The sequence below is a fragment of the Triticum aestivum genome, chromosome 1D, assembly GCF_018294505.1.
Source record: "Triticum aestivum cultivar Chinese Spring chromosome 1D, IWGSC CS RefSeq v2.1, whole genome shotgun sequence".
In the NCBI taxonomy this organism is placed as follows: Eukaryota; Viridiplantae; Streptophyta; class Magnoliopsida; order Poales; family Poaceae; genus Triticum; species Triticum aestivum.
This window is the reverse complement of record NC_057796.1, coordinates 396144455-396154491: the sequence shown is the minus strand read 5'-3', so window position 1 is coordinate 396154491 and position 10037 is coordinate 396144455. Positions and strand designations below refer to the sequence as shown.

Below are 10037 nucleotides of genomic sequence, written 5' to 3'. Positions count from 1 at the left end.
CTGTTTCAATCCTCTAGATAGCTGCTGATCCATCCATCCATCTTCCAGTCAAAACGCCTTCAATAACCATGTAAAATAAACAACTAATTAAACCCCACTCATAATTCTCCTGTCGATTACAATTGCACCACCTGTGCCGCTCAGTGCTCATGTGCAAGATATCAACTAAAGATATTGGAGGCAACAAAATCCTCATATGGATCCTCTCTCTTTACGAACCTTGACTGGATCTGTATATATCGATGGAGGCATATATTCAGAGTCGTACGCAGCCCATATATACTGATTATTGGGGTATATATTCAGTGTTCTACTTCTACACCGCCCATGGTTTTAGCTTCTAACAGAAACTTTCTGGTGACTTGTCGTCTCAGCTCTCACTCAACTTGTTGACAGAGGCAAGCACTGTTGCCAGGTGATGCTAGTGGACTATATAATTGGCGCATCTCACAGGCTCACACTACAGTAGCCTGGCTCCTGACCCGGAGAGGGGGCGCGTATATACACTACAGTATAATATCAGGCGGCCAGGCCCCATTGGCTAATGATTCGGAGGCAGATCAAACATGGCGATGGCGTAAACGGCAACAGTGATCGAGCGCGTGCGGTATCAGTTTGCATCCACTCGATCTATATCCTATCGGGTAGAAGCTGAAGGGAAAGTTGGAGGAGAGCGCAGGGGGGACGGGGGGGGGGGGGGGGGGACGGGCAATTTTAGGGGTTTCTTTCAGAACAGTGAAAGGCTACATATTCCAAAGCTGCGTGCTTTGGCTCTGTTGCTGCCCCCGCTTTTGGCATCTGGGCTGGGGGAAAGGAAAGGAGAGATCGTAACGGCGAGATGCTTCGCCGGATGGATGGATGGCAGGCAGGAGTAGACCCGTTTCTACTGTAGTCTGCTGGCGAGATCGAGATGGCGATTCATGCTACCTTTTGCTGTACGTAGTTGCCTCTGCTGCATGCCCTCGCTCACTGCTTGCGGCCTTGCAGTCGCCGAAGGCGTGTCTGGGCTCGAAGTCGGCGAAATGTCACCGTGGGAAAGGATGGTTCGTAGAGTTCAAAGGCATTGCATCTGGGCGTACGTTGTTACCGCATATTTAGAGGTGTAAAGCGTTATTAACCAATCCTAACCAAATAGCGTCTGTAGTCCAACGGTTAGGATAATTGCCTTCCAAGCAATAGACCCGGGTTCGACTCCCGGCAGACGCATTTTTTGTTTTTGTTTTTTATGTCTCGCTTCATTCGACTGATTCAGTTCTCAGTTATTTTACTTTTACCGGAACTGGCGAGCTCACTCCTGTTCTACCGTCTTTTTTTACATCACCTGTTCTACCGTATTCTTTTTTATGGACAATGACACATTGACCATGCAATGCCTAAACAGAAAACTGTTTGCCGCTCCTACTGCCAATCTGCAAAGAGAAAGGTCTAAATCCTTGTTAAAGGACATACTCCCCCCGCAAAGAAATATAAAAGCATTTATATCACTTATATTTCTTCACAGAGGGAGTAGCTCCTTGTAAAAGAAAAACACTGTAATCTACATCCGCATGAAATCTACTACTACGAGTACTACTTATAAAAGTATGAGTTCGATGAATTTAAATGAACCCAACTGTTTAACTGTCTACATTCAATGTTCCACGTCGCCCTAATGATGTATCAACCGTTAATCTAGAAAACATTATTTGATTTCCACAAATATTCTTCATAATGAAATGGATTGCTCTCTCTCCCCTCAAACATATCAGGCCACGGCCAATTGTTTGAACAAGAAAGCTGGGTGAAAATGTGTTCCTGCACCGATGAGGATGCAGTCTATGTTATGTACTGCATGACTGTGCGTAGGCTCTTGATCAAGCCGCAGCGTCCGGCCAAGCCATCCAACTAGTGGCGCATGTGGATAAAAAATACTTAGAGCTCGATCAAAGTAGTTGGGATGCAGCGTCTCCCTAAACGGCGACCCCTACGTGTGAGCCAGCCCTTGCCGTGCTAAGAAGTTGAGATCCTTTGAATCTACCATTTTTAAGAAGTTACTCCCCACTTCTACCTATTCTCTTAACATGCACATCATCCACATCAGCTTTATGCCACATCATCAATCAGTTTGTAAAATCAGCCAATCAGTCTTATTGCTGTACGCCACATCATCAATCAGGGCGTTGAAGAAAATAACTCTTTGCCGCTGTGCCACACCAGCCGCTCATCCCGGGGATTTCAACGCAAACAACCTACAGAATTGCGACCGTCTCTCTTGCTCGATGCAGCTGAATCCATCGACTTCCTATTCCCTGTGTACACTCCAACGCAGCGGCTGGGATACCATCCCATGCGGCAGGACTACCGGCTCGGCTCCCCTCTGCGATTCTCCTGGGATTGCTCACCCGGGGATCCATACTCATCTGTGCCACCAGTCCCTCTCTCTTCGTCTCCCTCTCAATCTATTCTCTCCCTCGTCTGGTGCCACCAGCGACTAGGGCGGTGGCTAGCAGCAGGGCTTCGAGGGAAGGTGACACCAGCGGGGACGGCGAGAGCCGGGGAGGCGAGCGACGGCTGCTCGTGCCACCAGCGACTGGGAACCTGCTCGCTCTAGGCTTGAAGGCGGCAAGGACGCGCATCACCACCAGCCCAGATGATCCAGGTCGTGTCCCATCTTCCTTCTCCACGCAAACGTTGGTGCGAGTTCTTGGCCGCGTGGCGACCACCAACAACCAGCAACAAGCAGGCATATCAAGATCCGTCCAGCCACATGTAGTTGCTGACGATGAAAAAGTTGATTTGTTCGTGTGCTGGACGATGCTGTGCTATGCATGTCACCCACAAATGAATCGCTATATTTACGATTTCTTTTTTGGGTTAATTACCGGATGATTTTTATTTTTATTTACCACTCCAATCTGTCAAGTTTGTTATGTTTTTTTTGGGGGGCATGATAGTTAAACATCTCTTTTTCATCAGGTCAATGCAGAAGATTATAATAGTATATATCCCCCCCTCTCTGTATACTCCCATGGTATGACCTTTTGAACTATCGCGTAGTTCCATTACAACAGTAGTATATATGTACAAGTTCAAAAATCTCAATATTGTTTAAAAAAATTCAAAACTCTCAAATAGGCCGCCAGTAGAACTTCGTAGCCTTTGCCTAGAGTTGCATTTCAATAGTAGTATTTTGTGGCTGGTAGTTGTTTCCTTCACCACAAATTCAGTGTTGATTTGAATTCTTACCACCGGTTTTGTGTCAGAGCTAACATCACTGTATCCGTCAGCGACACCACACACCGCTTGCAGTTGCTACCTTCTATCCTTGAAGCATGGCATCTATATCGTGCCTGCCTGATCCCACAACCGTTTTTTCTCTCTGATTACTTTCTAATTTGCAAATTATTTTTTGTTCCGTGCTCATGCTACGACGATTGGGGGGGGGGGGGGGGGGGGGGGGGGGAGTGTTGTGTGTTGTGGACTTAAGAGGATTCATCCCATTTGCTTCATTGCCGCTGCTGCACTCTGCCATGCTCCCCTGCCATCTCTCTTCCTTACAGCTGCCAGTCTGCCACACGCCATGTCCATCTCATCTCTCCTGCCGCAGAAGGCAAAATTAGTCGAGCAACGACACGCTTTAGGGATAAACAGTGGCTGCTGGGCGTAGCTAATGAGTTGTGGTGTTCGTACGTTTTGTGCCGCTTGCTGGTAGTTATGAGGTATTTGCTAGCTTGAACTGGTCTGGGACGGCGACCTACAGACTACGACAACAACGCTTCTGCAGTTTAAGGTCATGTGCTCCTGTGTTGTTCTTCAGTTTGTTATTTTCCTGTGCAGATGTACATGCTGGAACACCAAGCAGCCCAATTCTATGTTGTTCTTGGGACAAGTATAAGGGTGAGAATGAATTAGCGTTTATTGATGTGCAGCCTAATCCTAATTCTGAAATTCATATATAACCATCTGGCAGGTTTGGTACGTACGAGCCCCATCTTTTGCAAAACTTATTATTTATTTGCACTACACATGCATTTTGTTGGATTCTGCATATCTTAAATAGCCAAATAATTTGATTTCCTTATGTGTGCTACACAGCCTAATGGATAATCTTCTGCAGCCATACGAACCTTCTTAAACATTGGTTTAATTTTCTGAAAAAATATTTTGTTAATTATTTTCCTTTTGCGGGACAAAACACATAGATTAATTGACTTCATAAAGTAACATTTTGGTACACTGTTTACACAAATTTAATTGTCACTATTTCCATTGTAGGAATCATATGCATTGGTCCTCTAACACAAGTGATTTCTTTTATTGGGGTTATATCAATACAGCCTATATATTAGGGTTGTGACCTTTCATCGCAAAGTTAATCAAAGGTTTCAATATTGGGTACGATAGCTGATTCCTGGTATGCTTCCACCCATTAGTTTGTAAACACTCTCTCATCACCGAGATGGCTTATGAGAATGTTAGTTTCTATATAGTAATCAAATACATTATATTATCTATTTTAGTTTTCACTAATGTTTCATCAAAAAATATTACAACCAATCCTGCAGCAACGCGCGTGGTATCATCTAGAGGATATAAATGATGATGCCACTACAGTATACGTGCATCCGATGCAAAGTGATCATGACGGTATCGGCACACAACACAACTCAGATTCCCGGATGGCAAAATCTTACACGGCATTCCTGTCATGTGGTTCGAGAAGACGAGGTAAAACTCTTCAAGATACATTGTATGTGCGTACATGCCGAAAGTGCTCTTCTCAGCTCGAGCTCACATGAGCTCGGGTGAATAGTAAAAGAAACTTTTTGTTTCAAAAAATCTGATTTTTTTAACAAAAAATGACAAATGTCTTGATAGCTTGCAAAGTTTCACCATGGGATGATATTCGTGGAATACGTGACAAAAACAAAAAGCAAAATGGATGCATCAATATGCTTTGAAATAACATTGTTGGAGCCTCGATATTTTTTGCCATGTCTCCCACAAATGTCATCTGATGATGAAACTTTGCAAGCAATCAAAACATTTGTCAATATTTGCAACAAAACATAAGTATTTTTTTTTCAATTTCACTGTTCACCCGAGCTCGCATGACCTCGAGCTCAGATTTTTCATAACCCCTTCCCATTAACTGAAAAATGGAAATACATCTGCCTGCGACTAGCTTGAGCTCAGATTAACTGAAAAATGGAAATACATCTGCCCGCGACTAGCTTGAGCTCAGATTAACCGCGTCACGTACATGCATGCTTTCTTCTTTTTAGTAGAGCATGCAGCATTACTTTTTGTTAGCTACTCATGCACAATTACTGTCTTTTTCTAGTGGAAATGCACGATTACATTTTTTAAGAGAATGATTACTTTTCCTTTTTAGAGCAGGATCCACGATTTACTGGCAGTCTGGCACGAGGAAATCAAGAGAGATCACTTTGGTCGGCCCGTTTTTCTTTTCTTTTTGGAATCATGTCAGCCCGTTTCAAAGACTTAAGAAACCTCATGTCGGCCCGTTTCGGATTTATGGGCCTCTCATCAGGCTAAATAATCATCTGTTTGCGCCATATGGTGATTGGCGAGCCTCTCAACTCCCAAATGCCGAACGTAGCCAGAGGAGTCTAGGTCAGGAGCAGAGCGGCGACGGCGGCAGGGCGATCAGCCGCGCCGGCTTGCCGAAGATGGAGGCGGGTTCGGAGACGATGGACGAGGCGGGGACCGAGATGGCCGGGGGGATTAGGAGAACCTCGAGGAAGATCACAAAGACGGAGTATGCATCGGTGCTGGATGCGATGGATGCCGCGATGAATCAGGTACTAGAGGAGCATATGCAGGGGCTGGTGGCGAGGTGGAACGCCGAGAACCCCGACGCGACGCCACTCGTGGTGGAAGCGCTCACGGAGGAGCAGCGAGAGTCGCTGGAGCGAGAGCATTTGGCCAGGGAGGTGTTGATTGGTCAGGCGTAGGTGGATAAGATGGCGGCGGAAGACATCGCAAGACTGGAGTTGGAGAAAACTAATCCGAAGAAGGATCCCGACGAGCGGTCTTACCAATATTACCGAGAGAACTGGGAGTGGAAATATGCCGAAGAGTTCGGCTCCTTCGAGGCCACGAGTAAGTCAATCTCCATTCCTTTCTCTTATTACTGTGTAGGAATTTCCCCAAAAGGGTCGTGACGGATCTCACTACCTTCAGTGTAACAGAGTTGTGATGCTTAGCATCAGATCTGTTTGCGACTGTACATCCTGAGAAATCAAGCAAAAACAGCTGAAATTGAAACAGGTTTAACCAAGTATTGCAGGCAGTTATTTCTAGTACGAATGAGTGCCAGTGTATACTTCTATCTGCTGGTTGGTTTTCATCGCACTGAAACCTGTCAAATCCACATTGTTACTTATCACAGCTTTGAATTTCTCTTGTGTTGTTGTTGTTGTGATGCTACTTTCTGTAAACCTTCAGCACCCAGCATTGTAAATTCCCTGTCAGTTTGATTTTCAGCGGTAATTTTGCTTTCCAAATGTGATTAAACAGTCTGTTATTCCAGAACTGTGTTAGATAGTTATGCATTGATGGCGCTGATTGTTTTTCCTTACTCAAGCCCCAAATAGGTTTATCTGCATTTGATCCCACTGTTGTATGCCTCAGGCTCTTTACCCTGGTGGTTTGACAGTTTAAATAGTTGTGGAAGCTTTGCTCGATCAGTCCAAAAATCAGTATTTTTCCATCCCCTATAGCTATTCTTCTATCATCTATATATAAGACCTCTCCTTTCCATTAGGCTTGCATATTTTAACCTTTCTAGGGTTTTGCATTTTTCAATTAAATCGCTCTAATGTTCAATCAGTAGCCCCGCCCTGGTACACCTAACTACATTATTGGCCATGAACCAACCTGACTGACTAAAAGTTAATTTGGAGGCCTTGTATTCCTTCAAACATAAATAGTATTAGTTTCATATTTTTGGCCACATATGAATCATCCTGCATAAGTGTGATAGTATCATCCGCGTATTGTAGGATAGATACCCCCTTCTTCAACCAAATATGGCACGAGTCCGATTATTGCATCACTCAATTGTGCCATATTTTGCCAAGCAATTTTGACATTCAAAGTACCCCCTGTTATAACACTTTTGAGCCATTTCAGCCACATTTCACTAAATCCTTGATTCTCTATGAAACGAAAAAGAAAATTCCAATTGATTTTGTCATGCATTTTTTCAAAGTTCAATGTCTATAGTATTCCTTACTGTTTTTACAAAATGGATCAGTATAAAAGCATATGACTAAATTCAGTAAATTGGGCAAACCTTCAATCCACACATCATCCTTCGTCACTGAATAAATAGTATGTTTCCGTTGCCACTCATTTGCTACCCTGTAAAAGCACGCTGTTTTGTTATCGCCCTCCAATAGCCACTTCTTGCTACACCGTTGAAATCAATAGTATTCATTATCCTCATAAAGCTTAGACAATCCAGTTTGTATTTCCCCCCACGTGCAAGTTGCTCTCTGCAAATTACTCTCGTCTCCTCTAGATTTTGTAATTTATTCTGCAACTTCTTGTTCAGAACTATAGAATTTCTCCTCTTCTGTTTGTCCCCCATAAATGTAGACATTTTTGGGCTTCCTATAATTTGAAAATAAATCTATCCAATGGGCTTACATTTCTGATAGTCTCATTACAAAGTGTTTCTACTATATCAGAAACTCAGGCTGCTTTGTCGAACTTTTATCATGTCGAAATTCGTTTGATCTTTCCTTCTTTCATCAGGGACTAAACAGTATATTTCCAATCAATTGATGATTCCATTGCATCTCTTCTTGCTGTATATTCGATCAATTGATGTTCCTATATTTAATTTTACCATTGATCTGGATAGATAGAGGTAGGACATTACTGAATCACAATTTACTGTCACCACATGCATAGGTTAATATCTCTTTAACTGAAGTGAAATTTCCTGCCACTACATGCAGCTCGGATCCCAGCCATGTGTTTCACGGACAAGCCGACGAAGCCTGGTGTTACTAACCCCGAGCGTAGTATGCAGATCTTTTCAGTTAAAGTTGAGGAAATATATGGGGATTTACATTGGCCGCTGGATGTGTTTGGTATCGTTGCTGTGAGGGATGACCTGGATCACCATCGCAATATTATCTTTGAGCGCAAAAGGGATAACTGTCAAACTCTCAATGAGGAGGTTTTTATTTCTCACATTCATTATGTTTTATTTGTTTCTAGCTCTGCAACAAAGCCTTTTTTGATTACTGTCCTTGAGTGTTTCCGTATTGTATGTACCATGTGTCTGTTATGGTTTTTACTTCACAACCTCTAGTATGTGTTTGATATTAGTATTGTCTTTTACTGTACTTCATGAGAAATGGTTGCAAGATGTTTTAGAAACGTTTCAAGGTATTGGAAAGCAAATGTTGCAGACATGACTTTCGTTAATATGCTTTGAGCTATATGTGCAGACCTCAACCACTATAGTTCCTTCTTTTTTATGTTACGCTAACGCATTTAGGCTAATGTTTTCTGCCATCATTTGTTTGCACCTCACATTGTATTATGCTCTATGCATGGTAACGTTCTCTTGATTGTGCTGCTCAAATTTTACCTCTTATCCAACTTCACTTGTTAGTTCATATTTGCTCTGTTGGTTTGAAGGCTTCAGAAATATTTGAACATCCATTTTATTGGCATTGTGTTCACTATCCGTTTTTTGTTGTTGTGCCCACAGATTTCTAGTTTAAGCCAATATATTATCACTATAAATTAAGTTACAGTTGATGATCAGCTGTCCCTTTTCTTTTACCAATATTGGAGATATTCTCATTGTTTACTCAAATTGGTGGTGTTGCATGCAGGATCCATATTTATTATTAACAGGTCCTACCCGTGCTCCCGTGACTCTGTTTGGGCCTATGCATTTCGATATCACGCTGAAAGTGAAGCGCAGCAATGAGTTAGAGGACAAAGATCTAAGCCTGCTAGGCTTTCGCTACGAGTGCTGCAAGTCAATCAATTATCAAGCGAGTAAGGGAGAGTGCGCCCTCAGATCATGCGTGAGCAGCCAAAAACATAGAAGCAAGCTGAGCACATTGGAGCTGACATGTGGCATTGTAGTCTCATCCATTGAGGCCACAATCAGTGTGTGTATTGTTGGCGGGTCCTGGCCAGATGGATTCAGCGGGCGGTTCATTGCCTCGACTGCTAGCGTCAGTCACATGAGGGTGTTACTGCTCAATATTGGAGATAAGGATACGCCTGTTGTTGCTGCTGATGGCACCATTGAGCTGTCACGACGCGTGGTTTCTGTTGAAAGCTTTGGGGAGCTGAGAGTGCATGCAGCAGGTTGGCTAGGCAGCCAGCAGATTGACCGAGAGGTGTTCTTTCAACCATTAGAATCTGGCAGAAGCTCTCGTTCGCTTAAGGTTGGCTCGTGTGAAATGGAAGTTACCGTTGGCTGGTCCCTTTTCCCGTTATGTTATCCCACTGACCGTATTCCTTCACCCAAGAATGGATGAGGCGGATAGTAGCTGCTGTCTAACTATAATAACTTGGCCACAGTTCTTTAATGAACTTTTGTGTGAGGCTGGTGCTAGCAGGAACTTGTCTGACCTATGCGATATGTTTTATGTAGTGCGATATATTATGTACTATATATGGTTGTTGCTTCTGAAATGGCATGTTATGTGTCGTGGTTGTTGCTTCTGAAATGGCATTTTATGAGTCATGTTTTGTGCTAATTAATGATGAAAATCGAATATCTTTGAATGTTGTTGCATGTGAGGATAAGTTAGATCTGCTGTTTTAATTAACTGTTTAAACATTATACTTGCACATTCTCAGGGCGGCATTTACAGGTTAGAAATACAAAATTTCCTGTACTATAAAATACAGTATGTGTTAATTGTGCTGGATTAATGTGAGGGTATACAAATGAACCATTCTTTTACTGGTCTTGCACTTCCTTATGTTGAAGACAATCAATGCTTGTAAATGGAAAAGGGAAAAAGAAATCAATGAAAGAAGATAAATGT

At 43.0% G+C, this 10037-nt stretch overlaps 1 protein-coding gene and 1 non-coding gene across 4 annotated transcripts; both read left to right on the top strand.

The window, feature by feature from the left end:
• The first annotated feature begins 1134 nt into the window (after positions 1–1134).
• On the top strand, positions 1135–1206 carry TRNAG-UCC (transfer RNA glycine (anticodon UCC)). Its single transcript has one exon. It is a non-coding gene; the product is annotated as a tRNA-Gly (tRNA).
• A 2259-nt stretch (positions 1207–3465) lies between these two features.
• LOC123182341 (uncharacterized) lies at positions 3466–9771 on the top strand. 3 transcript variants are annotated; one of them, XM_044594868.1, is made up of 6 exons: positions 3466–3876; positions 4255–4393; positions 4545–4707; positions 5380–6105; positions 7971–8194; positions 8862–9771. In XM_044594868.1, the coding sequence occupies exons 4-6, from the start codon at positions 5967–5969 to the stop codon at positions 9519–9521; spliced, it is 1023 nt and encodes a 340-aa protein (XP_044450803.1). In that variant the 5' UTR covers positions 3466–3876; positions 4255–4393; positions 4545–4707; positions 5380–5966; the 3' UTR covers positions 9522–9771. The 3 variants fall into 3 exon arrangements, with proteins under 3 accessions (XP_044450803.1, XP_044450805.1, XP_044450806.1); XM_044594870.1 differs by having other exon boundaries at positions 5375–6105; XM_044594871.1 differs by lacking the exons at positions 3466–3876; positions 4255–4393; positions 4545–4707; positions 5380–6105 and adding an exon at positions 6307–7879.
• Positions 9772–10037: the final 266 nt, after the last annotated feature.

Bases quoted from the DNA above. Each gene is read 5' to 3' on its own strand.
- LOC123182341 (XM_044594868.1), top strand. From the start codon at position 5,967: ATGGCGGCGGAAGACATCGCAAGACTGGAGTTGGAGAAAACTAATCCG. The intron at 6,106-7,970 runs GTAAGTCAATCT...CACTACATGCAG, and splicing joins CGGCTCCTTCGAGGCCACGA to CTCGGATCCCAGCCATGTGT. The intron at 8,195-8,861 runs GTTTTTATTTCT...TGTTGCATGCAG, and splicing joins GTCAAACTCTCAATGAGGAG to GATCCATATTTATTATTAAC.